At 37.4% G+C, this 25,122-nt stretch overlaps 1 protein-coding gene across 4 annotated transcripts in view; it reads left to right on the forward strand.

Moving 5' to 3' along the window:
- The first annotated feature begins 319 nt into the window (after window positions 1–319).
- CD3H18orf63 (chromosome D3 C18orf63 homolog) overlaps window positions 320–25,122 on the forward strand; it is a 51,158-nt gene continuing 26,355 nt past the window's right edge. For all 4 annotated transcript variants that reach the window (XR_008291671.1, XR_008291673.1, XR_008291672.1 and 1 more), the window contains exons 1-10: window positions 320–424; window positions 2,087–2,255; window positions 4,252–4,330; window positions 6,116–6,172; window positions 8,273–8,384; window positions 8,944–8,985; window positions 10,490–10,566; window positions 15,748–15,857; window positions 16,678–16,774; window positions 18,294–18,347. Coding sequence is in view for 1 of the 4 variants with exons in the window: in XM_053206039.1 (XP_053062014.1) it covers window positions 2,122–2,255; window positions 4,252–4,330; window positions 6,116–6,172; window positions 8,273–8,384; window positions 8,944–8,985; window positions 10,490–10,566; window positions 15,748–15,857; window positions 16,678–16,774; window positions 18,294–18,347 (762 nt within the window). In the remaining 3 variants the exon portion in view is untranslated. The remainder of the gene's footprint in view (window positions 425–2,086; window positions 2,256–4,251; window positions 4,331–6,115; window positions 6,173–8,272; window positions 8,385–8,943; window positions 8,986–10,489; window positions 10,567–15,747; window positions 15,858–16,677; window positions 16,775–18,293; window positions 18,348–25,122) is intronic.

Genomic DNA, 25,122 nt, shown 5'->3' on the forward strand with positions numbered 1-25,122 from the left:
CTCGCTTGCCTCTGTGAGGGCCGGGAAAGCGGCCCGCACGGAGTCGGCGCCTGCGGCTCCCCCGCGGCCGCACTTTGCCCACACGGCTGTGCGATTCCTCCGGGGCCGCCGGGCCTCGCGCCTGAGCCCCGCGGACGTCAACCCCGGCCCGTCCCGGACGCCGGGCGGGCGCTGGCGTCAGCAAGGTAGGCGGGAAACGCTGGGCGCCCGGGGCACGCCGGGAGCACCCGATAGGTGGGGCGGGCTGCGCACGTGACACGCGGCAGGCCTGGACGCTCGGGGCACGCCGGGAGCGTGTGGTGCGCGGGGCACGCTGGGAGGGCAGAGAGGGGAGCGCGGGAGAGGCGGCTGAGGAGCGCGGGCCCTGAGGCCGGGAGGCGAACGGCCCTCGAAGGCGAACCCGGGCCGACCGGGAGACATCGGGGTGAGGGAGCCGGGCAGGGAGCGGGGAGGCCGCTGCAGGCCCTGCCGTCTCCCCTCCCGCGAGAAGGGAGAAGGCTCGTGCTTCTCCCTCGGGAGGCCGTGGCTTCCACGGGTTTTAAAAACGTGCTCCCGGGCGTGGTTCTCCGCCAGGAAGCGATCCGCGGCGGCGGAGGGGGGGCGGCGAGGGGGGACCCCGTGCCAGCGCCCGGAGCAGCGCGAGCCGACCGTGTGGGCCAGTGGTGATGGCGGAGCAGGGTGGGGGGGGACGGGCCCCAGGTTCCAGTCTTCAGAGCACCTTTTTTGACGGGTTAGTCACAGGGTCGGCGCTTACACCCTGGATTTAAGCCGAATGAAGACCTTGGCCATGTTTCCACCGGGGTCCTCTAGCCTCCGGGCCGCAGTTTGGCCCGCGGGCCCCACAGGCCGCGGGCTGCTCAGACCCCGGCCCCGGGGCCAGGCTTGCTTGCCAGTGGGCTCTGGGAGCCCCTGCTGCTGGGTGATCGCCCCGAGGGAGGGCAGTGTGGTACCGCGGTTCCCGAACGACACGTGAGCGCCGGCGGCAGGGTATCCGGGAAAAGAGAAGATGCTCTCTATCTGCGACTTGTCCTGGTCGCGAACTCGAAAAGCAGAATTTTGCGCGCTCCTGAACACAGCAGTGCGGTTTGCGTGCTTTTTTCTGGCTAGTCTTTGAAGACAGGCGGAAGAGGAGGGGGACTGCTCGAGGGGCAGAGAGATGGGGACAGAGGATCTGAGGCCCACAGGCTGACAGCAAAGAGCCCCGTGGAACTCAGAAACCCGGAGATCGTGACCTGAGTGGAACCCAAGAGTCAGAGGCTTAACTGACTGAGCCACCCAGGCGCCCCATCTGCCAGAAGATATTTAAAGGAAGAACGACAAAGTCATTTTCGTGGGAAATGCGTTTTAGAAATAAAAGTAGCGAATCACAAACTTTCGCCTATGTCTTTGACTGAACTTCTTTAAAATATGCACAGGGGCGCCTGGGTGGCTCAGTCGGTTCAGCATCTGACTTCGGCTCAGGTCATGGTCTCACGGCTTGTGAGTTCGAGCCCCGCATCAGGCTCTGTGCTGACAGCTCGGAGCCTGGAGCCTGCCTTGGATTCTGTGCCTCCCTCTCTCCCTGCCCCTCACCTGTTCATGCTCTCTCTCTCTCTCAAATAAATGTTAAAAAAATAGGAACATTAGAGAAATTTATTAAATAAAGACAATGTGATAGAAATAGATCTAGTACCTAGATTAGAGTAGGCATTTAAATAGCTGGTTTTCGTATTATTATATTCAAATTATTTAGGATATAAAACTTCGGGCTTAAAATTCTAGATTATCTTTTTGAAATGATGAAAATTTTCTAATGTGTACTGTGATGGTTGCATAATGGCAAACATAGTAAAAACCATTGAATTGTATAATATAAATAGGTGAGTTGGAGGTTATTTGCATTACATCTTAATAAAACTTGTACCAAAAAGTTCTAGCAGGTAAAAAAATTCTTAAAGATAAAATGTTAGTGATATTTAAATGCTGAAGTCTGCTAATTTGTTTTTACTGACTTATTCCAACACAATATCAAATATTCTGTAGTGGGTTGGTATTAAATCCCTATTGGTAAGAGAATTTATTACCGCTTTATTGTTTATCTTTAAAGGCCTGATAGCTGAGACATTCAGTCAACAGGAAAATATGAATGATTCGAGGCAGCAATCATTGTTCTTCATCACATCTCCGGATTTACACAAACTCTGTGCTGTCAGGATAATACTGAGTAATGGGGTGGCAGATACTGAGATTAGGAGTACGCAAATGAAGATGTGCAGGTAAAAAGTACACTTTATGACTGAGGCTTTCTAAATTTTTTGAGACTTATACGCACTGTTTTAGAAGTATCTCCTTTTGGGGCGCCTGGGTGGCTCAGTCGGTTGGGTGTCCGACTTCAGCTCAGGTCACGATCTTGCGGTCTGCGAGTTCGAGCCCTGCGTTGGTCTCTGGGCTGATGGCTCAGAGCCTGGAGCCTGCTTCCGATTCTGTGTCTCCCTCTCTCTCTGCCCCTCCCCCGTTCATGCTGTGTCTCTCTCTGTCTCAAAAATAAATAAACGTTAAAGTACCACAAAAAAAAAAAGAAGTATCTCCTTTAAAGCAAACTACTCTTCTACTCAATCTGTGTATATAGTTTTAAATAAAGGAATTCAGTTTTCTTCTGACCAGGTATATCGGATTACATTTGGGGAAGGACTTAAAATACTTGAGATGGGATATCACACTATTGAGTTTTTATATTTGTGACTTCTTGTGTGATGTTTTTAATTTAAATTTTTTACAGACATTGATGAATTAGATCAGACTCCCCAAAACTTGGAGATAGAAATTAATATTTATTGAGTGCCTACTGTTTATGGACACTTTAGGAGATACTGTAAACACTTCAGATGACAGTTTCTCTTAATTTTCGGGTCAGCATAAGATCACTTCTGAAGACTGTTTCTCCAAGAACTGTCTTGAAATATCTGACCCAAGGTAGTCTGAAAAACAGCTTGGTTGAAGCCTAAAGTATAACTCCATGATTGCTGAGGACCCAGCATGTATTAGTCCCTTAAATTGTTTGAGGTGCTCAAAGAAGGACTCTTAGAATACATGACAAGATTACATGTGTAGCTGCCTTTCTTGCAGAGGAGCAAACAGAATATTGCTAGTTGTCCTCCCCATTTTGTTCTTAATTACAAAACTTTCCTTCTTCCCTTTGTATATTCTCCCACTCAAGTGCATCCAGGAGTCTGTACCCTTCCTGCTAAGGTGTAATTTGAAACCTATTGAACATTTACCTGCGACTCCTTTTGGAAACAAATAGGTGGAAAACCAGAGATTTTCTGCTGTTTACTCTCAAACCGTGCCCACAGAGTGGGATGTCTTGACTCAGTCCCAGTAGCTGACAAAAGAGGCTGGGACAGATTGAGAGGAGACTTCACTATGTCAGACAAAGGCAGGCACTGCAAAAATCAAGTGCTTGCTGCACTTGGTTCTGCACCAGCGTTCTGAGGAGAAACAGGTTGGCCCGTCTTACTTTTTGAGGAAACCCCTCCCCGCTCCCTACACACACACCCATGTCTTTTAAAGTTTGTTTCCCTGATGATGAATTTTGAAATTTTTCATATTTCCGTTTCTAGTCCCTTTCATGTTTTATCCACCTTTTCCTTGATCTTTGAAACAAAATTGATGGTAATTTGAATTGTGATGATTGTTGTTATGAGTTCATTTGGCTGTTGAATGCTAAACTGAAACAACCACCCTCTTCATTTTGGCTTGGAAAAAATTTTCTTTTTAAAGGAAAAGCATCCAGTCGATAGTTGTAACGGTGAAGTATTTGATAACTTCACTGATAGATGAATCCTTACAGTCTTGTCTCTAATGCCTCCTGATCACCACTTAAAAAAAGGAAAACAGAAGAAACAGAAGTTAAAAGAGCTGGATTCTTAACAATGTTTAGACATCTTCACATCTATACTTGGACAGAAATGGAGTTTTAAATGAGGAATCTAAGTTCACAGATAAAAGAGATTGGGAAACTCAGATGCAGGGACATGTTTTCATATTAATATCAATATTTGGAACCTAACATTCTTAAATCTTGGATGAATACCTAAATATTCAAGTTACCATGTTAAGTGTGGGAAGAGATACAGAAGTCTATAACACAGTCCTTCCCTAGAAGAAATGTAAACTTTTGAATAGAACTAAGCAACTTTCTAAATGTTCTGATAAAGTGAAACCAGACAGTGGGCAAATCCGCTTTACAATTAATACATTTCATCTCCACAGGCAATTGCTGTTTTTGCACCAAGATATTCTTACATCACCTGTGCCTGGAATATTAAACCAAATTTGGGTAGTGATGGCGGTTAGTATTTTAAAATTTTATGAAGTGTTATTACTAATTATTGGGAGCAATGTTGATAAGAGAATTAATTATAGCTCAAATTGAATGTGGTTTATGAAGCCAAATTACCTGTATTATAGTTTGAGTGAATCAATTATAGACTTTAACTTTGATATACCTGATATTTAAAATTCATTTTCATGGTTCTAATTTAATATTTTTTTCTGTCATAAATACTAAGATAAAGACTATGAATGAGTAAAATAATATAGCATAATTTTTTTAAAAATAGCATGGGCTTAATATTTTTCTTATATTTTTTTTCCTTAGAATTCCATTAAAGTAAAGGAAGAAGTTTCCCATTCCAACATATGTCCAATTGTTTTTAAAGGACTTAGATCGACAGTGTTTTTAATTTGGAAACTGTATTTAAAATTTTTTTTTTACACTTAATAAAATTAGAATGAATTTTCCCAGTGCTGTATGTTACTGGGAATGATAATGAAATGCCAAAAATCTTTATAAAAATTATATTATTCTGTGATTTTTGTCAAAAATCTTTGAGAAAAGATCCTCTTACTCTCAGATTTCATTTCCTCAGAATCCAGTGAAATGAACATTTATTAATATTAATAAGCTATCAATAAACTTTTAGTTCCTTTATTTTTTCTTCTATGTTATATGGTTATATAGTCATCTTGTCTTTTCATTCTTGATATCATTTTTTAAGAAGGATAAGCTGTTTGTAGACAAGTAAACACTAATAACTCTTATTTGTGTTCTTTTCTGCCTGAAAATCTTTATGGAACAAGGAGGACATTGTTTCAGGGTTCTCATAAATTCAAATATCCTAATCTTAGCAAGAATACTAAGAGGAAAGCAGGCATATAAAAATATGTTTTGCTTTCTTACAAAGATATTACGTAATTTTTTTTATATTTAAAGTAGAAAATGGAATTATTACACATACTATTTTAAACTTGCCATCCATTTCCCCTTGAACAGCCTCTCCTGGATGTTATTCTGTTTCATGGTTGAGGCTGTGAAATATTTTATTGTATTGGTGTATAATAATTTAGTTAATATTTTCAAATGCACGTCTGAATTTCTAGTTGTACTACTATAGTGCTTCAGAAAGCATCATTGAAATTATATCATTTTTATTGGTCTGGAAGTTTCTATGGGTTAAATTCCTAGAAGAGGGATTGCAGTGCATTTTATACTGTATATATTTATACATTTTATACTATAATCTAGATAATGCTAAATTACTCTCTGAAAAGCTTGTGCTGGATGGCATTTTCATAAAGAGTATATTGAGAGAACCGTATTTCCATATCCTCATAAACACTAGATATTAGCAGCCTTTACATATCTGCCAATCTGTTAGGTTAAAAATAGTATCTTCTTTGAATTTCTGTGTCTTTCATTGGTTAGTTAAAGCACTTTGGCCTTTTGAACTTTCTCTTGATCTTACAGTTGTGTCCATTTTCTTTATTCATGCCTAGAAATTTACTGTGTGTTAAGAGAGATGTTAAATATTATAGAAATGTATTAGCCTTTTCCTTTTCTAGGTTTGTATCACTCCCAAAAAGGCTTTCTTAACTTTGAGAATGTACCTACAGATTCTGTTTTAGGGAGAGAACGATTATCACTTGCTTCTCCAACACACAGGAACTGTTAGGATGATGGCCTGATGATGTGTCCTCTGCTGTATAATGTTTAAATTCTTTTTGTATTTCTTTATTTAATAGTATATTTAAGTAATTTTTATAAATATGGATTTTTGTTGTTTTGTTGTTGTAGATACCATTTTATAAAGCTGGAAAACTTAATGCCTATATTGAAAAACACGGAGCTAAAGTAAGTTCTTAAGAGAATAATAATTCCAAATACTATTTATAATGATTTTGTATTCAACTTCTTTTTGTCATCAAACAAAACTTAAACTATTTTTCTCATAAGTTATTGCCATGCATGTGAAAGAACCTGCCTTTTTGGCTTTTGAAGTTTGTGTCGAATTTTTATTATTTCTTCCATAAATTCTTGATAAAATTCATCAATCAAATTATCAGGGTCAGGCATTTTCCTTGTGGGAAGGTTTTTAACTATAATTTCAATATCATTAATAGATAATAGAACTATTCAAGTTATCTAATTCAAGGAATGTGTTCATTTCTTCTAACTTGTCACTTGTACTGACATAAAGTTGCTTCTAATACTCCCTTAATTTCCTTTGCTGTAGAATCTGTAGTGATGTTACCTCTCTCATCCTGATACTGGTAACATGTGTCTTTTTTTCCCCCCTCCCTAATCAGTCTTCCTAGAGGCTTAGCAAGTTTATTGATTGCAAAAAACAAGCTTTTGGTTTTGTAGATTTTCTCAGTTGTTTTGCTGTTTTGTATGTCATTGATATTCATTTTGGTCTTCATTATTTGTTTTCTTATGCTTATTTTGGGTTTAGTTTACTCTTCATGTTTTAGTTGCTTCAGGTGGAAGCTGAGGTCATTGATTTGAGAACATTCTTTTCTAATATAGAGACATTTAGTGCTACAGATTTTCTGTAAAATATGTTTTGTTTTTATTTTTTCTCTAATTCCCCTTTGATTTCTTCTTTGAACTATGGGTTAGAAATGTGTTATGTAGTTTCCATATATTTGGGGATTTTCCAAGGCTACTTCTATTATTGTTTTCTAATTTAATTGTAGTTAGAGAGCGTGTTTTGTATAACTTGAACCTTTTTTTAATTTATTGAGGCTTATTTTATGGCCCCAAATATGGTCTTTCTCTGGGTTCATGTTTGAGTTTAATGTTGCAAGTTGGCCTCATCCTGCTGCTTGAAGTCCTATTGATAGTATCCTTAATTAAAATATCTGTGAAACAAATTGAACAGATTTGGTCTTCTTCCTTGCCAGCAAATTAGTTACTTATATTCCGGGAAAATTCACCAGACCAAAAGGTCACAAAAATGAGGGGTGAATAATCTTTGGGAGACAATTCTCCTTGGCATGTCTTGCTGAGAGAAGCAATGGCAGCATCTTCTTCTAGGCTATATTTGCAAGGATATTTGTATAGAAAACAACCTTGGTTCTTTCCTCAGCCCTGGGTATTTCCCTTACATGCACGTGCTAATCCGTACTTAGCTGATGACTCAAGACGGACTCTGCTGATCTCAGAGTTTGCTCTCTGTTCAGTTCTCTCCCTCTAATGCTTTGCCCTCAACACCAGCTCACTTGGCTTCTTGGACTCTCAGCTGGCTCCTCAATGAAGGGAACCCATGGCTCTTCCAGGGTTCTCCTTCCCTGCACCACAGCCTAGAAACCCTCCTTAATCAATACAGAGGAGGTAATTGTAGGTTTCCCGTCTCTTAAGGATTGCTCGTCTTTATTGCTAGATGTCCAATGTCTTGTGAACCATTGTTTCATATAACTTGCCCAGTTTTTTAGTTATTCTAGGGGGAGGATAAATCTGAGCCTATCACTTCTTACTACTCAGAAGTAAAAGTCGTGATTTTTCAAAATTCTCTACAAGTAGAGACAGTGTGCTGGTTTCATGTGTGCCTATGTAAGTATTTAATTGTTTTCTGATGTTGAATTAAAGTGAACAACAAGGAAAATTATTATAGTATCGTTCTGGGCTGGTTTCCTCTGTGCAAAGCAACATACAAAGTAAAGTGTAAGGTCCTACCTAGCACAGGAGTTCAAAAGTTTAGGTTTATTGGGCCAGGATAAGGAGGGAGAATTTGGGCATTGTAGCATGATAGTCTTCCTGGTTTCAAAGCAAATATGTTTTAACACTTCCTCTAACTTTAGAACAAGATAGGATTACCTATAGTGATGACTATAACTCATATCCCAAATAACCCAGTTTGTTTGGTGGTGATCTAAACAAACATTTTCTTTGAGTTTACAGGGGCATGCCAATTGTTGTGAATTTGCCCATGTTTTTTCTTAATATGTTTAGGTGGAGGCTCCACAGAGAGTAATCCCTGTAATTCTTCAAAACTGCCTTTCATACTCCCTCATGGCTAGGCTTGCTCCAGCCTGGAATAAAACTGGCCATCTCTTGGTGCAAGGTGACTTTATCTCTTTCAGTCATCAGGGGTTTCTGAACTAGATTATTTCTATTATGGGCATCTATTTTAAATTTCAAGATATATCATTTTGAGGGAATAGTTTTTAAAGTTTCACCCCAACTAAGCCTTCTTAGGCAAGTCCACAACAATATAAATGTCCTCTCCTTACTTAGGATGGTATCCAGAGGCCTACTGATGTTTTTTCAAATAATTTTTAAAAATTATATAATACTTGATGTTTGGAAAGGAATAACTATAAGTTATGGAGAATTATGATAAAATGAACACAAATTACCAATATTGTTGGAATCAAAAGGCTCTTCTGGATTTTGTGTTGAGGTCTGTCCCTTTTCTAAGTATTTTATGCCAGGAAATAAATATTAGAAAGAAGAATTTCTGAACTTGGATACTTTTTGAGTGATTGTATTTTTTTCCGAACTGTCTTCGGATATTCCTTTGTGTAAAACTGCATTTTAAAATATTTTGCTTAGCTTTGATAATTTATCAAGCATGATTTATAAGTTATAATAATAAAGCATGTCCTATGAATTTTTTTAAGGACGAGAATTTCTTTCTCAGATGGGAAAGCAAAGTGCTGTTGGTAAGTAAAAATGTAGAAGTCAATAGATAAAACATTAATATGGTCAACAGTTGTTAAATAAAACAATGTTACTGATTGTTGGGTTTACAGTCAATGATTAGGTTATGTCATAATTGAATCGGTTGTTAATATAATCACAATTTACCCAGGACATCACCTCTGGGTCAAAATATATGTTCTTACCTATAAGAGAAAAAGTTAACTTCTCTTAATTGGAATAAAATCTATATTTTTAATTTCTCTACTTAGTTAAAATTATGACCCTGAAGGAATTTAATTCTACAGGCATTTGTAATGTATAGTTTCCAGAATCATATAATTAAAAATTGTTACTATCGTTGTAAGTAAAAGATTTATTGCTTATGAGAACACAATTCTTCTCCTTAAAAGAGTAAAGAAAGATTGTCTAAAGAGACAAAGATGATCTAAAATACACAGTTTACAGTACAGTCTAATTTGTTATTGATAAGCATGGCTGTTTGGCAGGTAGACCTGTTCCTAAACAGTAGTCTAGAGAGAGCAGAGAGGTGGAAATCCTAAATCCAAGGAGACATTGATCAATCATGGTAGCTTTCACCACAATTTGTTCATCGCCTTAAATCCTGAGCTAGCACCTCTAATCCAAAACTATTCGCTTTGAGTTAACTTTCAGGCTGAAGCCTATTTGCCTTCCTTACACTGGTTTTATTTTTAAGTTGGACAGTGGCAGTCACTGTGCTCTAGCTCTGGACAAATGGGTTCATTACAGAAATTCAGTTTCATCCCCACTGTCAAGAGACTATAGCTGCCAGAGATTAAAGAGAAAAGTTTAGGAGAGCAAAATCCCTCACTCTTGTATTACAGTTTTTCTTTTAGTTTTACCAAATGTAATATTCTACAGCAAAACTGACAAATTGTTAAGTGTATATAGCTCATTGGATTTTCACAGACTACACATATCCTCATAACCAGTTCTCAGATCAAGAAACAGAACATAACCAGTTCCCTGGAAATCCCCTCATGCTTTCATCCAGGTACTACCCCTTCCCGAGATAACCACTCTCTGACTTCCATAAGTAATTTTAATTATAGAAAGCAAGGTAGAAGCTTTGGGTCTCTATGAAATCTGTATTTTATCTGCTGGTATATTGATAAGCATTTGTTGGGAAAAGACTATGAAGTCAGGAGCTCGGCATGGTACCTCTCCTGATTTAAGAAGACAGTGTCCATTTTTCACATATAATATATAATAATAGACATGAGGCTTGTAAAAGGTATTGACCCCTCAACACATACATGCCCATATATCAGTGTTGTTTCAGGCCTCTGTCTCATCTGCAGACTCTCAAATATTATATGGTGATTTTTAAAAATTTTACCACGTGAGGAAAAAATACATATTCTTAACTGAGTTTCTAACGTGGATAAATTAAGTTAAAGTCCTTTCTTTCATTACTAAAATAGTTAACTTGATAAAATGGGGTAATAGTTCCATAAAATTCACAGTTAAATATTTTATTTTCAGTATTAGACATCAATGTAACTGAAACTCAAGTTTGTCTAAGTATAGAAGCTTACACAATCAGACTGCCACCACCTGAGGTACCACATATGTTGATTTCTATAATTTACTAGATTTATTATATATTTAATGTACTATTATTATTACCAACATGCTAGTAGATTTTAGTTTTTAATAAGAGTGATAAGAGCTTTTTATTATCAATATCCATAGTATTATATGCTTAATATATTGATATTGTTCTAAGTCTTTTACTCAAAGAAAACAACATACTGTCAGCTTAACACAGATTTAATCATATTTTCTTGTTCAAAAAAATCTCTTTAGATGACTTTCAAGACAACCCTCCCTTGCCTCAGCATTCACTACTTGCCTCTGTTTTCACCTCCAAATATTAAAAGCACTGTTTCAGTTCATACTAAATATCATATCCCCTCATTAGCATTCTAGTAGCATTTTTTTTTGCATCTATTTTCTTATAATGGTTTTTGCCTTCCTAGTAGAAGGATATGTCTTTTGTTTTACTAATTCTCATAACACCCAACATAGACACTTACAGATTAATAGTAGCTCAATAAATATTATTTTCTTTCTTCTGTTTCAGTGGTTCTCGGTAGAGGGGGGGTAGAGAAGGAAATGAATGATTTTGCTCCCCAGGAGATATTTGGTAATGTCTGGAGAAAAATTTGATTATGACATAGGGGGAGGGTTGTGTTGCTACTGGCGTTTAGTGGTTTGAGGTCAGGGATGCTGCTAAAAAATCCTATAGTGCGTGGGATATCACTATAACTCCACCCTAACAAAGAGTTATCCAGCCCAAAGTGTCAGTAGTGTCCAAGTTGAGACAGATGACTCCTCCTTTGCTTAGAGTGACCCTCTGATTAGTTATAGATCATACTCATTTTAAGAGCCAGCTCCAATGCTACTCCATTCATATTTCTCTTTAATTTTTTGATTACCTGTTATATTGAGGCACTAGGCAAGTCAAAAGTAAATAAGATCTAGTTTCTGGCCCTTAAGAATTGTGTAAGCAAATAGGGAAACTGACCTGCATAAAAATAAATGGAATGGGCAGCATGACATGAATATCTTGTACTGAGAGGAAACGTCCCAAAGCTTGGAGCCATGGTGACCTCCCAGCCTCTTTTAAACCTTCGTGCTATTCAGCATACTCACATACTTATTTGTGTGTTTATTATAATTATACTCATTTTTCATATTGCCAATTTACTTTATAATAAGCTTCTTAAGGACTAATATCATGCTTTACTGCCCTTTGAATTTTCTATAGATTATACTTGTGTTTTATATACCCGAGTTTCGAATCAATTAGAGATTGACAAAGAAGAATAAGACATATAGAAATCAGAATACCACCTTTATTATTAGGATGAGAATATAATTTATGGTCCAAAATGGATACTTTTGAGAGTGAAAGGGGCACTAACCTAATGGAATACTGGCCTAACCTGTATGAACTGGAGTCTGTTAAAAGTAAAATCAGATCAGTTAAAGTTGTATTTATTGTATTTATTGCATTTATTGCACATAAAAGAATAATTTGTGAACCAGGAGTCTTCAAGCCAACAGTGGAATGAAGCTCAGAAGGGTGTTGTGACAGGACAGCTTATATAATGAAAATGTGGAAACTATTTTATCTTTATAATGATTGATTATAGTAATGGAGTTTTCAAAATGACAGGTAACTGGTTAAACGTTATTATCTTACTCTGTTTTGGAAAACAATTTAAGTTTTATGATTTTTAGAGTATTTACAAGAAATAATTGAAATTAAATTTCACTTGTTATACAGTGAGCTAAATTAGGTTTTACTTGCATGGCTTAACTGGTTTTGTCTGCTTAAGGAATTTTCAAGTTTGGTCTCCATTTTATTTAATTCATGTATGGTCACACTGTTTATTATTGAAAAAAAAAAACAGTTGTTAAAGAATGTAGCCTATCTGAACCCTAGAATTAAGTAGATTCCCCACCTACGTATGAGAGTAGTGGAAACCCAGAGCTCCCTTGGGAGGTCAGGCACCAACCCCAATATGACAGAATGCAGTACACTACTCTTTGCCAGCAGGCCAGCTCCCAAGAGGAGGAAGAAGGAATTGTCCCAATTTTATCAACCAGATAAGTCACCCCATGGAATGAATGAAAGGGCAGGGAGATATCAAGAATATGTGTTAGAGCTTTCTCAACATGGAAGCAAACACCAGAAATGGGGAAGATGTACTTCTGTCTTCTACTCAACATTATATATTCAACACACACTTGTTCTATTGATTCCCTAAATTATAACTGACCATTAGCTCCTCTAAATCTCACTGTACCTAAATTTTTGATATGGCATTTTTCACATTCCTTTATAAAAATTGGTTTCATACATGTCTGTGTTCCTACTAAGTTGTAATCCCTTTGAGAGTGTTGGTTTTGCCTTATTTGTCTTTGTTCCCCATGTAGACTAAAAGATAATTACATTGAATTTTCCTTTTATCAAAATCTAGTATTGGTTATAGGTCAGGTGAGGGGAATAAAAGTGAGGAGGAGGATGTTTATCATCTCACCCCTTTCTAGTTTATTTTCTATACTTCCATTCCCCTTACGGAAGCGAATTGGGACAGAGGTTAAGTAACTTGCTCTGGGTCATGAAGGGTAGTAAGAAAGAGATTCAGGATTTACAGTTTTTCCTTTGACTCTGTTCATTCTTCTACACTGCATCATACTTCCTTCACCTAGCCTTAGGTTTCTTGACTCAGATTTGTACGTCCAATAGAGCCTGACAGGAGTGGATACTTAAAATGTATTGAAAAAAAATACAACAATTAAATAACCATGTTTGACAATATAGTATCAAACTAAGTGTCGTAGGAACTACATGACTTTAGAGTTCAGAGAAAAAGGAGATGGTTGAGGGAATTCATATTTGAAACCTTTAGAACTTAGACAGTGTTTTCTACCCTTTCCTTCTTGAAATCATCTGAAATTTGATTTCCCTGAAATTGCTTTATCCAGAATTTCGTACCATTCATTCGTGGTTCTTCTTTCTCTTATCACACTTTAAGTGTTACTATTTCCTAGGGTTCCATTTTCAGCATGCCTGTCTTTTCCTTAGCAGGTTCAACTAGTTCAGTGGTGAGCTGGTACACTGGTACCTCCCTAATACTCTCGTATAGTTGCAGCTTGCCCTCTCAGAAACTGTCACAGGAGTGTACTCATGATGTGCAGTCTTGGTTATTGTGTAACACTGAATTATTTATTTGTCACCCTCCCTCGCCTCAACTGTGTTCTTCCTTTGTACTTATTCTTGGTTACTGGCATCAACAGCCAATAAGTTACCCAGCTACAGACTTCAGAGTTATCCTTGGCTCTTGCTTCCTGTATCCAGTCAGCCATTAAAGCCTCCCTTGATCTCTGAAATCTCTTCCTCTCTCTCCATTTCCATTGCTCTAATTTAGGTCCTCTTGTTTGCCCAAACAATTAAAATTGGTCTCCATATTGGCCTTTTTTCTAGCCTTTCCTCTTATTTACTCTCTAATTCTTCACAGTGTCGGCAGAGTTCTCTTCCTAAAACAGACAGCCACAACCTAAATATCTCTAGTATCTCAACATTGCTTAGAGAAAATAAAGTCCAAATTCTTTAGATTGGTGTTATAAGGAAGAAGTGATATTTACCGAGTACTTTCTTGTTAGTGAAGGTCTGTTCACATAAGGACATGTTATAAATATTTGTTAAGTAAATACATATAAGAGGGTAAATGTCTTTGGGGGGTGTGTATGGTGAACACTTGGGTAGTTTTCCAGTCTTCAGAAAGATCTGTGTTGAGAAAATCCAATATAGACCTTAAGTGCTGGTACCATGGAGATCTCTGCAGCAATTTTCTTGGGTCTCTGAATAGTGTTGAGATAGGCAGAAGAATATAAACTCAAGCTAATGTAAGTGGGTGTATATGAGAACCCATAAACTGTGAACATTTGGACATATCTATCCTCTCTGGGTTCAGTTTTAGGTTCTGTTTTCCCTCAAATAATCTACTTATTCACCTGTAGTCAGTCTTTCCTGATGTTCATAGCCATCCCAGTACTGACCATCCTTTCTTTTGTCACAGATTGGACAACTCATCTCTTAAGCACAGTATGTCACAGTGCAAGATTTATCTCCAGTGCACAGGACAATATTCATTCTTAGTGTCTTTGCTCTCTTACCTCACAACATAACCAGCACATCTTATCTTCCTGTTCCTACATTCATGTTTTCCTGCTCTGCCCTGTTCCCTCATTTCCATTAGTCTTAATAAATGCTGTCAGAATTCAGAGAAGGATCAATCACTGAACATAGAGGAGATGGGTCTAGCTCTAGGCCTATAAAGGCTTTTACTGGTAGAATTCAGATAAATCAGAGTAAGGGCAATGCTTTCAGCACGTGTATTGTTATGACCTGTCTAGGCAACAACAAAAAAATTGGCCTGTTTAGTTGAAGTTTAGTGAAAAGCAGTAGAGAATGAAGTTAGGCCATTATTTTCCAAAAGCTGTATGATGATATGTTAAAAAGGGGATGAGGGATTATGAAATTATGAACCATTCTCTCTGACCCTAATACAGTGTCCTCTTAGGAGGACATTAATACTTTATTCTTCACTTCAACGAAGTCCCTCCTTATCTTTGACTCACTGTATTAAAATGTCCCAGAGGGTGAGGAAATGTAAATGAAGAATTCTTGGCAAACTATAAGCTTAAATACCCTGCAGATAGGGTACCTGAGGACCAGAGGAAAAGCATTCGAGATAAAGGATACAGAAGGAGAGTTGAGTATTGGCTCTCCCTCCCAAAGACCAAATAGAGGAACAACTCTCTGACTCATTCTCCAGTTAAAAAAATTTTTTAAAGTAAAGAAAAAATTAGTAAAGATGCTATTCTGATAAAATGTAAATACCTTCCTTTAGAAAGAATTCAACTTCCTATAAACTAACATCATCAAAACATTGAAAACCACTTGAAATAAGTACAAGATAGGCATTGGGGTTGGAAAGTGAGAGAAAGCATAAAATACGTGATATGTTGTATAGAGAGAAGCAGGGTGAACTGAAACACTGATTGCATTATGTGAGGTGCCCTGCACCTCCAATGTAACCAAGCCTTTAACACGACTTTGTAATTGACTGTGTGCACATGTGTGTGAGATATGTGTTTTTTAATGTTCCTTTTGTTTCACAAAATCTTTTGAGGACTAATGCATTAAATCTTATTTCTATTAAAAGCTAAGAGAATTTGATATTTCTCAGAGTGTTATAAAGGATTTTGATACTAACAAGAATGCCATCATTGAAGGACGTTCAATTTTAAGCAACTGGTGCTACGTTTTGCCAAGGTGAGATTTCAATTTGTAGCATCTGGGGTGGGTCCAAGGTGTAGTGGTTCTCTCTCATTTTGCTTCGACATCAATGTGTACGAAAGTATAAAGGAATTTTTGAAACTGACTTGTAACTTGAAAAGTGTTGTCATACTTACAGAAGTCATCAATTTCCTTTATCAAATTAGTAAAATAATTTTATTATACACTTAAATTTTTGTTAAATATAATTTTTACAAAAGTAAAATTTCTAGATAGCTCATTATGAAATTACAACTATTATAATATCAGTAAAACCTTATAAACTTTACGTATAATTAACAATTCATTATCATTTGACATGAGCTGTTTTTTAAGATTGTACCATCTGTAGGGGAAAATGGCTTATTATTTATATAAATAGGACTATTGGGATGAAATTTTAACCTGCTTAGGAGAAAGAACTTTAATTAACTAAGAGAATATGTATGATAATTTAATCATCAAAGCAGGGAAGAGGTAGGTAGGGAACACGGGTTTGACTCTGATTCATTCAACTCTTAATAGACTTTTCCCTAATGTCTAACAGTTATAGGCATGCTTCTGTGTGGCAACATTTTATTAGTCATTATTTTGTGTTTATAACTGGCATGTTGTTTGTATCAATTCAATTTCACTTTTTCCTAACAATTCTGGTTGTTGAGATTTACTACAGTGTGTGTTAGGAACTAGGAGCAAATGATTAGTTTTTACTTATGTAAAGAGAGTTGCTAAATCTTTTTGAATACTTCCTAAATTAAGTTACATAGTTAAATAAAATGATATCCAAGAATATTTTATCAACTCTTATTTTTCATAGTATGAAAAGGGGACAAATAATAAGTATTCTTCACACCATACCCCCTGACTGTCCTTTTCATTCATATGAAGATTTCCAGATGCACTGGGATGACCTGGTAAGGAATAGAAACGTATATTATGTTAGAAGCTATTTGATTTTGCGTCTTATGATTTAACCCAAGTTTAGCTTTCTCTTGAGAGAATTTCAGCTTGGTTTTTAATTTTCAGTATGGCTATAAACTTCCAGAAGATTGTGGAAATATTAAAATATACTGCAGCATCTACTTCAAAATGATAGGAGAAAGGATCTTCACATATCCTTTACACATCATGTATAACAGAAGCCCCCTGCCAGCCTCATGATCCAGTCTTGCTTCTGGCCCTGATGTACATCATCCTTTTCAATCTTCTCTGCATCTAAATGAAACTGCTTTCCCCTCTAACTTCTTTTTCTTCTGCTTGAGTGTTTCTTGTTTTCCTTAGTTTTTTAAAATTAAGGATGAGCTTAATAAAGATATTTTTTCTCTTAAACGCCATTGCAACATTTTAGGCAACAAAAGGAACTTCAGAGTGCCTAGAGAAATGTTTACATGATTGCTAGTAGACAGTAAATAATCCTAGAAAATAACCCTAGAATTCTCCTTAGTCAGGGGCTCCCTCCAGTGGCATTTTGGATATTACTGAAAGGGTGGAATTAAAAGAATTTGTCTTTTAACAGAGATTTTTCTTTTTGGAAGATTATTTCATCTCACAGGCAAAAGTTAGAGGATCTCACTTGCACTTAATGCAACTGAATGATTTAAGAAAATGTGTTTCTTAACATTATTTTAAATTTAATAATAATTACATGTGTTCAGGTGAAACTCTTCAATTGTAATTGATACTGATGTCACATTCCTGTCTCTGTATTCCGACCTGCTAGAGTTTCAGACTGGAAGAAGGAAGAGCCATAATGTTCTCTTTCTGCATTCTACACTTCCTAGCCCAAATCTTAATGTAAAATTGAGGCTGACAGAGGTAAACTGCTCCCTTTCATTAGATGCAAAGACATTGTTCCAAGTCCTCAGAATATTTTTCATTAGAAAAGTAACCACTTTTCTCAAAGATCTGCTTTTGGAGCTTGAATACAATCTGTATGTGTTGTTTCTCTGTACCGAATTTTTACAGCATTTGGAGATGCAACCTGTTTATTGTTTATTATAAATACTTATTTTTGTAATCTATAAAGGTCATAGTGTCTTTGTTATAAATCATTTTTGGAATATCTTAGTCTGCCAGCTCTGTAATAAGGACACAGTAAGCTGTCTGGAGTGTTAAAATAGAAGGAATCAAGATCCCTGTGATAAAACATACTTTTAGCTTTGGAAAATATGAAATAAATGTATAAAATAGGATTTAGTTATGTGTGCCTTTTAACAGTTACTATTGTAATTACTTTTTAATTCCATAGAAATTGCTCTCTCTTAAGCACAAACACTGTTCTATTATTCGTTAACATTGTTCAGATACCCTCTCAGCTGCATCAGAAGTCAGCCTATACAGTTCTTTCCAAGAGTAGATTTGGAAGGTGTGTTGCAAAGTTTCCTTTCAGATTTAAAATCTAAACTGCCTCATATATGTGGCTTTCCCATAAAGATGACAACGAAACCATGCTACTACACACAAGAACTAATGAAGCCTCATGTACAGGTAAGAGATTTCATATCCTACTGAGTTTTCCAGGACTTAGTATGCACCTGTCTTACTTGGATCTCTTGCTCTCTCTGAGGGACTACCTAGCCCATTGTGCTAGAATTCTTTTCTCTCAGGTCAGTGTTTCCCTAATGCTATTTGATGTGATTGTACTTGATCATTTGTCACTGACATTTATTGTTATTACTGTATTTAACATAGCAGTATAGTAATAGTTGCTTACTGGTCTATTCTAATTTAGCATGAACTCCTGGAGGACAAATATCATATTCATATTCTTATACCAAGTACCTGGTACAAAATAGATGTTCATTAAAAGTTTTTTTTTTTCAATAAATAAATGATCTTATAGTATAGTTTGGAAACATTCACCTCATACAAATCCAAGTTTACTTTGAATTGCCACTTCATTTGAGTCTGGTTGATGAAAAAAGCCTTTGTATAATTCTGTTTACAGAAATCGAATTAATTCAATAACGTTTTCATTGTAAGAGGATACAGGAAGTGAAATCTTGTGAAGAAGTACCAGCGATTAAGTAATACTGATGAAGAAAGTATTCTGGGCTATCTTTACACTCACCAGAATATGATTTCTTTGTCAACAGATAACAAAATTGAAAGGGAAGTTTTTGAGAAACAAATATAAGGAAACTTAATTAAAAAAATTTCAACAATGATCTTTCTTATAAATGATAATTGTGTTTTCATAAAAGGGAAAGAAGAAAGTTTGAACAATTTGAGTAGTCTGAATTGTAATATGAATTCTATGAATATTTGTATTGTCTGCTTAATCTCTTTTCTTGGTTCACTGTGCCCTCTGTTTATTGTAGTTTCCACTGCTCCAATGATTTCAGGTTTCACATGGCATTGACTTGCTGTGGCTCATGGCATTTTTTCAGTTTTTGTTTCTATTGTCATTCTCTTATAATCCTCAACTAAAATTTGCCAGCGCTAGTATCTGATAGTCCCCATTTATCTTTTCAGACCAGGATGCACTTTCTGTCCCTGGTGAGCATGGGGATTTGGTATCCTTGAGTCAGGGACACCTCATGTAAATGGTGTAAAAACATGGCAGCCCATTTAGATATCAGGGCCAATAGACAAGGCCATTTTCGAAGAAAAAAATGTGAGTGAATAAATTCCAATTGACATCCTTATGATAATGAATCTTAAGTTTTGCCCAGACATAACATTTTTAGAAGTTTAGTTGCTGGCCAAGTCCGTATCTGTGGAATTAAGAAGAAAATACGTCATTACATAATGCGTTTTTATTGGATATATTTATTGAATACTTAATTATTTCCAGTCCATGTCTGTTTTAGAAATAGTGAATCTGGACAGTATACTTGTTCAAATTTGCTTTTTCAATGTAAAACAACACTTAATTGGAAACCCTGGTCTTTATATTCCTCTTGACAGTAAGAATTTATCATTCTCAGTTTTATTGAGTGCCTTCTGTGTGCCAGCTGCTTTTATGTGTATTATTTCATCTTAATCATAAAAACACAGTCTTGGAATAAAGAATTGTTTTCCAAGTTTTGCAGAAGAACCTGAAGCTCAGAGCATCCAAGTAATTTAACCAAAGCCACACAGTTAAATACATTGCAGAATTAGAACTGAAACCCCAGAGGCAGATTCTTAGTCACAAAACCGGGAAAAGTTTACATCTGTGGTTAAGAGCTCTGGCTCTAGGAACCCTTACTATGTGCATAAGCTTAGGCAAGTTATTTGATCTCCTTGTGCCTCAGTTGCCTTGTAAAACAAGGCATGGTAGTGGTGGTGATAATAACATTTGTTGCAAATTGGGCTCTCTAGGAAGCTGACTCTGGAGTCTAGTGCATGTGATGTTTACTGGGGCTGAACCTGGAACACTTGCAGAAAGTGAGGATGGAAGAACGTGGGGTCAAGGGAGAAGTCAAAAGCAAAGCAGGTAGCAGGTAGCCTTGGCCAATCTTCCGAGGAGCTCTAAGGCTAAAACAGCTCATCGTGGTGGTTTTTTATCATCCAAATAGCCAGACCTTTGTGCCCCCTCCTCCATCTGCCATTGGATTTGCACCACACGGGGATATAGGCATGTCCTAAGATGAGGTAGGTTGGCCCATGCAGGGGCCAACTCCCAGGAGTGGGGGCAGCAGCCCTTCTGTGAAGGTGATCTGAGCAACATGTCACCATGTCCTTCACGGTATTTTGCGGTATTTTGTTTTTTGCTTTAGGATCAGATAATACTTAGAACTGTTTCTTGTACTCAGTGAGCTCTCAGTAAATGTTAGTTCCTGTTATTGCTACACCACATGTTAGCTCTAAGATTCGGGTAGTCTAAAATGCGGAAGTTTGAAAAATAGAAAATAGCCGTACCTAGGTGGCTCAGTCCCCATGTCGGTTAAGTGTCCGACTTTGGCTTAGGTCATGATCTCACAGTTTATAGGTTTAGGCCCTGCCTTGGACTCTGCTGACAGCTCAGAGCCTGGAGCCTGCTTTTGATTCTGTGTCTCCCTCTCTCCCTGCCCCTCCCCACATCCGCAACTTTGTGTCTCTGTCTCTCAAAAATGAATAAACATTAAAATTTTTTTTTAATTTTTTTTAATGTTTATTTTTGAGAGAGAGAGAGAGAGAGAGAGTGAGCATGAGTGGGGGGGGGGGGGTAGAGAGACAGGGAGACACAGAATCGGAAGCAGGCTCCAGGCTCCGAGCTGTCAGCACAGAGCCTGACATGGGGCTCGAACCCACGAACTGTGAGATCATGACCTGAGCTGAAGTCGGACACTCAACCGACTGAGCCACCCAGGCGCTCCTAAAAAAATTTTTTGAAGTAAAAAATAAATTGATCAGACTATTTGATAAAACTCAGCTGACTTTTTAAAACATTAAATTAACAGGAGTGCTTTACCAGACTAGATTTTTTTAATAAACTGATTGAAATTCTCAAAGATAGATAAAAGAAATTACTATAACAAACTCTCATATGTCTAGCATCTAGCTCTTCTTTGATATATTTTTGGGTGGGGAGTAAACTGGAGTATTATTTTAAAAGAAACCCAAGATGTGGGACTTCTGGATGACTCAGTCAGTTAAGCATCCGACTTCAGCTCAGGTCATGATCTCACAGTTTGTGGGTTCAAGCTCTGCATCAGGCTCCATGCTGACGGGGTGGAGACTACTTGGGACTCTCTCCCCCTCCCCAACTCACACTTTCTCTCTCTCTCTCTCTCTCTCTCTCTCTCTTTCTATCTCTCAAAATAAATAAATAAACTTAAAAAAAAAAAAAAAAGAAACCCAACATGTGATGTTGTTTCATCTGTGAAGACTTTAGTATGCATTTCTATCTGACAGGAGCTTTTAAAAAATTATCCAATAATTCTTTAGCATCGTGTAGTATCAGCCCATATTACAATTCCCTATTAATCTCAAAGATTAATTTTAGAGGTTTTGTTTAAATCATAATCCAATCAAGGTCCACGTAATTTCATTTGGTTGTTGTCTCTTAAGTCTCTTTTATTCTATAATATTCCAACCCCCTTCCCCACTTTCCTTTTATTTATGTCAGTTATTTGCTGGAAGAACTGGACCATTTGCCCTGGAGAATGTACCATATTCTGGAACTGACTGTTGCTTTCTTAGGTCATGTCATTTGAAGTTAACATATTCTTCTAAACCTCATATTTCCTACAAGCCTGTGGTTAGATCTAAGCTTAACTGAATTCTGGTTCAACTTTTTTTTTTAATTTTTTTTAACTTACATCCAAATTAGTTAACCTATAGTACAACAATGATTTCAGGAATAAATTCCTTAATGCCCCTTCCCATTTAAGCCCATCCCCACTCCCACAACCCCTCTGTTTGTTCTCCATATTTAAGAGTCTCTTATGTTTTGTCCCCCTCCCTGTTTTTATATTATTTTTGTTTCCCTTCCCTTATGTTCATCTGTTTTGTCTCTTAAAGCAAAATTAGTCAGTCAGAGAAAGACAACTATCATATGACTTCACTCATATGGTTCAACTTTAATCAAGAAACATTCAGGTGGTGTATTACACAGAACCAGATTTTAATAAAACACATTTGATCAGTCATTTCTGTCAGTCCTCAAGTTTCATTTAATCATGACCTTAATTCTAGGACTCCATTAAATGACATCTATTCATATCTAAATAATATAGGTTAAGGCTTTTGGTTTTCCTCTACACTTTATGTTAATGAATCAAGTTATGTAAATTGTATGTAGAGTTCTAGAAGTTAAAAGTCAACTTAGCCACATTTGCCAGTGATACCTGGCAGAATAATGATAATAATGTAGTAAAGCATATGATTTTTTTTTAGCTATGACCTCATAAAGCTTTGGTTTTTGACCATTTAAGTATTTTAAGTTGTATGAATTATTTATGATCTCATCTGCTATTTACATAGTACTTTTTTGTAGTCTTTTTATAAATTTTGAATATAAACCTAGAGGTTTCACCCTTTGGGCTATTTATTTTAGAAGTTGAAAGAATGAGGAAATAATACATTGACAAGCTAGGGGGCAAAACAAGTCCTTGGAAGTTATTTTCATCAGATGTATGTTCCTAACACAGGTGAAAACAAAATAGGGTGTGAATATAAGCATATTTCAGACACATATTCTATGTAAGTTTTATGTCAGAATACAAGTAATCTCATATGAATCTGCTTAGAACAAGTTTTTCTTTTGGAATCTCAAGTAGTAGGTATGTTGTTTAAAAGTTACTATAGTTTATGAAACCCAAGGGTCAAAAAATGGCTTAGTTCTTCAACCCTTTTTTCATAAAATGGAGATATATACATATTGAAACATTTTAAGATGATCCAGTCACTTCTGATAAAAGCTCTCCTTGAGGCAGAATTTCATTGAAATTTAAGAATTCTTATTTTCCTCATGGTAGCATCTATACAAGAAAAGGCTGTGTAGGCTGAGGACATTTGGTGTATTTGCTTAATATGGTCCATGAGAATGAATGCCCTAAGCTCTGTTTCTGGACACCTACAAAAATGATGCGTGGATAGTTAACTTCTGCTAACTCTGCAACTAAAATAGCAAAGGCATTCATAATTGAACTTTCCAGCAGAAACTGCAGAAGTGTGGTTTTATCTCACTTCTTCCTTCCAAGTAATGTATGATTGTGTCTGATTAGTTGATCCTAAATTGTATTCTGAACCCTAGCTGCAAAGGAGACAATGTCCATTTTAGATTTCCAGGCACCGGTTTAGGAAGGAACACTAGACAGAGGATAGGGTGGATGATGAACTTCAGTCCACCATACCCATCCCACAGTCACAGCTGGGTAATGCAGGGGTGAGGGAGGCATTCACTTCTTGACCTAGATTGGTCTGATGTTTATGGTCTCTGCTCATGAAGTATCTTGATGAAGATAGTGTGCAGGGTTTTCTCCTAGCTCCCTTGTACAGAGGGCCTTCAGAAGGACACATCACACCCTGTTATGGGTTGAATTGTGTCCTCCTTGCCCCATATTCATGTGTTGAAGCCCTAACCCCAGTATCTCAGGATTTTATCTTGTTCAAAATAGGATCACTGCAGATATAATTAGTTAAGATCAGGTCATATTGGAATAGAATGGGCCTCTAATCCAATATGACTGGTAATGTTATATAAAAGAGAAATTTGGAGACAGGCACATGTACAGGGAGACCTCCATGTGAACATGAAGATGACCATCTACAAGTCAAGAGGAGAGGCTTGGAACAGATACTTTCTTCATAGCCCCAATCCTAACAACACCTTGATTTCAGACTTCTAGCCTCCTTAACTTTGAGTCAATACATTTCTGTTGCTTAAGCCACTCAGTCATGGTAGTGGCATCCCCATCCATAGGGACAGCATCACTCTCAAACTAATACAAACCCCTTTGTGATGCATCCTTTTTCATTCAAGGTAGCAATCTGCAGGGGTTATAAGCCAGCTCTTATTCCTTGGTCAGCCTCTGTATCCCTTCACTCAGGGTCATGAAACCTGTCTGGGTCTTTGGTGCCCTCTGAAAATTATGGGGAAGTAAAGTGTATTCTTGCCCTACTGACATGGATAAGCCTCCAACTTGAGAAGTATACAGACAAACAAGAAGTGAGCCCTCCTCATCTGTTTTTAGCATCAACTCAAACCTCACCCCAAATTTTTCTTAGAGTCTTCCCACTTCTCCCAAGAATAACCAGGGTAGGAGAATGAATATTGTTCTCCATGTAGACTTTGTGTTATGTCAACTTAAGTATGCTAGAAGTCTATTTTTCTGAATTCCTGTCTCTACGTAGTTCTGGCATAGGGTAACATGTGATGAGAAAGGTGGAAGTGAAGCAAGAACCATATTTACACTTGGAATTTCCATCTCTGTGAGGCCTGTATGGCAACTCAGCCCCTTGGGGGATATCCTATGGCACCTTGTTGGTGTGGAGACATAATTGGGCCATGGTTCCTTCATCTCCCACCATATCTCCTCTTTAAGCCTGTCTAAAGCCTGCATCAGATTTTTGTGCAACTTCATTGCAAAGTGCACCAGTCCTTTGGTACTGTGACATTGGAGGCTTGAAGTCGGTAAGGGATGACATAGGTTCTGGCCAGAGACAGAATGCTTTTTGACATGGCCATGAGATTGTCCATTCACATGCCCTTATGACCAATGACAACACTCAGGCTATTGCAGGGTGGAGTCTGTGTTCCCTCCTCCTGGGTCTGGGCAGGACTGTGGCAGAGGTGATACTGTGTGGCTTCCAAGGCTAGGTCAGGTAGAAACTGTCTCTCTCAGGACACTTG

This window comes from Acinonyx jubatus, chromosome D3 (genome assembly GCF_027475565.1).
Source record: "Acinonyx jubatus isolate Ajub_Pintada_27869175 chromosome D3, VMU_Ajub_asm_v1.0, whole genome shotgun sequence".
Classification (NCBI taxonomy): domain Eukaryota; kingdom Metazoa; phylum Chordata; class Mammalia; order Carnivora; family Felidae; genus Acinonyx; species Acinonyx jubatus.